This window comes from Clinocottus analis, unplaced genomic scaffold (genome assembly GCF_023055335.1).
Source record: "Clinocottus analis isolate CAN_PGR_092001 unplaced genomic scaffold, fCliAna1.0.p SCAF_21, whole genome shotgun sequence".
NCBI lineage: Eukaryota > Metazoa > Chordata > Actinopteri > Perciformes > Cottidae > Clinocottus > Clinocottus analis.
This window is the reverse complement of record NW_027175943.1, coordinates 1,583,428-1,587,957: the sequence shown is the minus strand read 5'-3', so window position 1 is coordinate 1,587,957 and position 4,530 is coordinate 1,583,428. Positions and strand designations below refer to the sequence as shown.

The 4,530-nt window shown below is 44.1% G+C and overlaps 1 protein-coding gene across 2 annotated transcripts in view; it reads right to left on the bottom strand.

Annotated features, from left to right (window-relative positions):
* shroom4 (shroom family member 4) overlaps positions 1–4,530 on the bottom strand; it is a 31,394-nt gene extending 26,864 nt beyond the window's left edge. For both annotated transcript variants that reach the window (XM_068587623.1, XM_068587624.1), the window contains exon 1: positions 3,921–4,530. In XM_068587623.1, coding sequence (XP_068443724.1) covers positions 3,921–4,043 — 123 coding nt within the window. In that variant the 5' untranslated portion in view covers positions 4,044–4,530. The remainder of the gene's footprint in view (positions 1–3,920) is intronic.

Genomic DNA, 4,530 nt, shown 5'->3' with positions numbered 1-4,530 from the left:
GAAGCTAGATTCATCACTTCATAAAGCTACATTAATAACTTCATATAGCTACATTTCATAACTTCATATAGCTACATTCATAACTTCATACAGCTACATTCATAACTTCATACAGCTACATTCATCACTTCATACAGCTACATTCATCACTTCATAAAGCTACATTTTCTCCTCATAATGTGTTGGAAACATCAATATGCTCTATTGTGCTGAACAGATGTTTCTGCTTAGTGAGGACAGTTAGCAAAGCAAGTCAGGGCAGAGAAACATGGACACACACACACACACACACACACACACACACACACACACACACACAGAGAGACAATAGCATCTCTATCTGATGGCACTCTCATCTACCCCCTGCAGAGCAGATTGCTACTGGAGGCTACCTTTACTGGAATGTAGGCAGACACACACACACACACACACGCACACATGTGCACGCACACATTTACACACGCACACACACACACACACACACACACACACACACACAGCTGTTTACCAACCCAGGACATTTGGTTGCATACCTTCGACCACATGTCAAAACATTCTTTCGTAAAAATCGGAGGATTTCTGTTCCTGTCAACAGAGACGAGAGATTATCGTCTCCATCTTTCAGCCACAAATAGAAATAGAAGAACTGACACAATCAAGTGCACGAAAAAGAAAACTCACTAAATGAATCTGAATATTAAACATTTATAAATGATATGAAACAGAAAAGCTGCAGAGTCCACACAAAACCATGGAGGGAAATTGGCAAAGCAATCCTCTGGCTTTGGTTTCCATCGGTGGAAACTACTTTTCAACACAATGAATACACTTAATTTAAAATGGTAGCGCGAAGAAGTGTGACTTCTTATTCGACAAATGATGTTTTCAACTGACAAACATCCCACTGAAGACGTGTTTATGGGTCTCCGGGACACAAAGTGAAACTCTTCTTAAAAAACTTTGTCCTGGCGACATCATCTGACCCAAAAGGTCGTGATGGACGTCACAAAGCGCACGGCGAGGACGACTCGAGGACGACTCGAGGACGGCTGGAGGACGCCGTACACGTCGCTCTCACCTCCGACCTCGTTGTGTGCTCTTCCCCCCGACAGCCGTCTGGCAGGCTGATAACCGGCTCACCCAATGGCTGACTGAAGGCTAATAGCTAACTCCTCACAGCAGATAAAGAAAAACCTCAAACTCAGCTGATCAGCACGGATTCAAGCTGCATCAGTGTGTGTATTGCACATGTATGCACACACACACACACACACACATGCTCAAACACACACACCTGAACTCACACACACACACACACACTTTGTTATGCTGCTGCAGGAATGTTGACCAAATGGCTTGTATCCCTCTCTGCTGTCTCGGACTCCCTTCCCCCCCTCCCAAAAAACATGGACATCCTGAAAGGGCAACTGGCCCATTTTCACACACTCGACTCATACACACGTTCATACACACGTTCATACACACGTTCCACTTCTGCCAACTCTCAACTTCAAGGACACAACGGAGACTGGCACCAGAAACAAGACACACACACACACACACACACACACACACACACACACACACACACACACACACACACACACAGACATATATACCACCAGATATAGAAAAGAGGCATAACATGGTTCAATAAATGATCTAGATTAATATCTAGTTCAATAAATAATCCAAATATTCAACATTTGAGAAGATGTGACGGCTTGTCAGTTTTGGTGACCATTTAGAGGAATTAGCAAGCAAGTGAAGGCTTTTTTAACGTGATAAAATGTATTTAAAAATGTATTAAATGACATTAAAACAAGCACCTTGAAGCACTTCATCAAAAATATAACTTAGTTTGTCATTTTGGGCCGTCGCCATTTTGTTTTTTGCAACCAGAGAGACGAAACATTAAATTGTGTTCTCATTTAGCGGCTAGATAGTTAGCAGTTAAAGAGTTAGCAACTAGCTAGAGGCTAGATAGATAACGGCTAGAGAGTTAGCGAATAGCTAGAGGCTAGATAGTTAGCAGCCAGATAGTTGGAGGCTAGCTAGTTAGCCTGGTAGTCTAAAAAAACTAGTCTTGTGTATAATTATAGTATAACTTTGAGGTACTTGAGTATTGAGAGCTTGAGGATCATAATTTCACACAACTTTGTGCCACTCCTTCTCAGAGAGCAATATTATACGTTTTACTCCACTACGTTTACGTGTCAAACTTATTTTAAATTGTTCTATTGTGACAGATTCAACTTTTCAGCATTGAAATGTAAACCGTCGGTACCCAACATGAAGAGCGAGAGCAGGAAAACACTCCCAACACGTGAATACAACAGTAATAACACACAATGAATGAATAAAAACACACTTAATTGTCAGATACAAGTACACAACCATCGCTTATATGGACATAAATCCATCTAACTTATTGCCACTGCTCCTCCCCTCTGTGAGCCGCCATCTTCGTCATCAGCTTCCTCGCCCACGCTTTTCTTTTTTAGGGTGGACTTTTTACATTTTTGTGTTATTTTTTTTAAAGTGCTTTTAGGTGGCTTAATAAAGAACGCTCTGGCAGCCATGTTGGACGCCTCCGGCTCTTTGCTCGTCTCTCTGAAGTGAGAGGATTATGATTGTATTCAGCTGTGGTCCTCACAGACACAGGCAACCTTCTGTGTGGAGGCTGAAGGAAAACTCTCACACACACACACACACACACACACACACACACACACACACAGACACACACACCTCAACCCCGCCTCCAATCCGTGTTCCCGTCTCTCTCCTTCTTTCCTTCAAGGACTTAACACTTAATCATTAAACACTTCTTTGTTTTTTCTTCTTCTTCTGCAACACATTTTCACATTTTTTCTTTTTTTCTAACTGGCCACTGGACACAAAGCAGCACAAGTTTGATTTTTATCTCCTTTAAGCAGTACCAGTCACATTTTCCCAGGGGCTGTGCGCCGCTGTGTGTGTGTGTGTGTGTGTGTGTGTGTGTGTTTCCAGATGACTGAGCCAGGCTTTTCCATTCCCCGCTGTGGTGCTGTGGTGAATATAGAAGTAACCCCCGGGCCAACATTTACACCACGCCGCTTCTCAGCAGAAGAGAGACAGAGAGAGGGAAGGAAAAGACTGAGAGGGGCGAGCAGACGTTGACCGTCCCGACTGGACTGATCACACACATACACACACACACACACACACACACACAGACACACACACTTCCCTGTGAGAAAAGCCGGGAGGAAACGTCACCCCCACACACACAAACTTTTATCACCACGCAGACGAGGTCACGTCAGAAAATCTGAAAGCACACATTAAATAAAAAGCTCTCCAACGTCCCCTAAACACACACACACACTACCCTCTGACGTCTAACGGTGTTTTTATAGTCGTCAGTCAGCTCTTGGGGGGCATTTCTATCTTGTAGTGAATGCTGTGAGAGGAAGATGAAGAGGCATCTTCCTCTTCCAGCATCACTTTCACCTCCGAGATTGAGAATCCGACTGCTTTAAAAACACTTATGCACGATGACAGCTGACAAACAATGACTTTTGTTATTCTCTGCAGAGGAGGAAGATGGAGGAGGAAGAGGAAGAGGAGGATAAATCCATCCATGCAGAAGTCAACAAATGAGAATGCAGCCAGTTTGCAAGACTTTTTTTGGCATTGGGTTTAAACTGAGCAGCACAAGCCTGCAAAAAACAAACCACATCTTGCAACCACCAGCATCCTCACAAAATAAAAGCCCTTGCAGTGCAAATACAACGCAAATATGAAACTAAAAAAATAAAATGAGAACACAAATGATATGTAATGTGTAACAAAGTGCAGTATGAACCCATCGGCGTCAGTTTTAGTTGTTGTTTTCGTCCACATGGGGTCAAATGTGTTGTTGTTGGTGAACTCACTTTAGTGATGATGAGTGGCTCCCCGTGCTCGAGCCCTCCTTTCAGCGTGAACCCCCAAGGCGCGCCCCCGCTCAACTGGACCTGAATGTGGTGGAAGGAGACGAGCTGCTCGACCGTCTCCATTCTCTGCCCCGACGGTCCGTTAGTAAAACGTTTGTCTCTTACTCTCTCTCTCTCGCTCTCTTCGTCGTGCTGTTAGCTCGCTAGCGGCGCCGGTGTCGGTCCCTCGGCTTCTCCATCACCGCTCCGACAAACAACGAATGGATGGGGTAGAGTTTTTTGGGGGGGTGGAAAAGGACGGAGCGAGTGGGAGGAGGACGGGGGAGGGAGGAAAAAGTTTTAGTTAAGTCAAGCGAGCGACCGTTACAAGTAATGGCGTTCGCCATTTCCGGTCAAGGGTGCTTCACGCTGAGAAAAAGTAGAAGTTGGCGTCTTACAGCTCCACTGTCCCTTGATACTTAATCATACGACTATTTAAATTAATTTCGTGTCTGTTGAAGTTAATAAATACGCATTTGACTGCCAAAAATATCAAACATAACGCTTCGAGTTTGACATCTACATCATCTGTTTCCGGTTACCTTTGCTAGCTTCGACTCCAGCTGCTAAA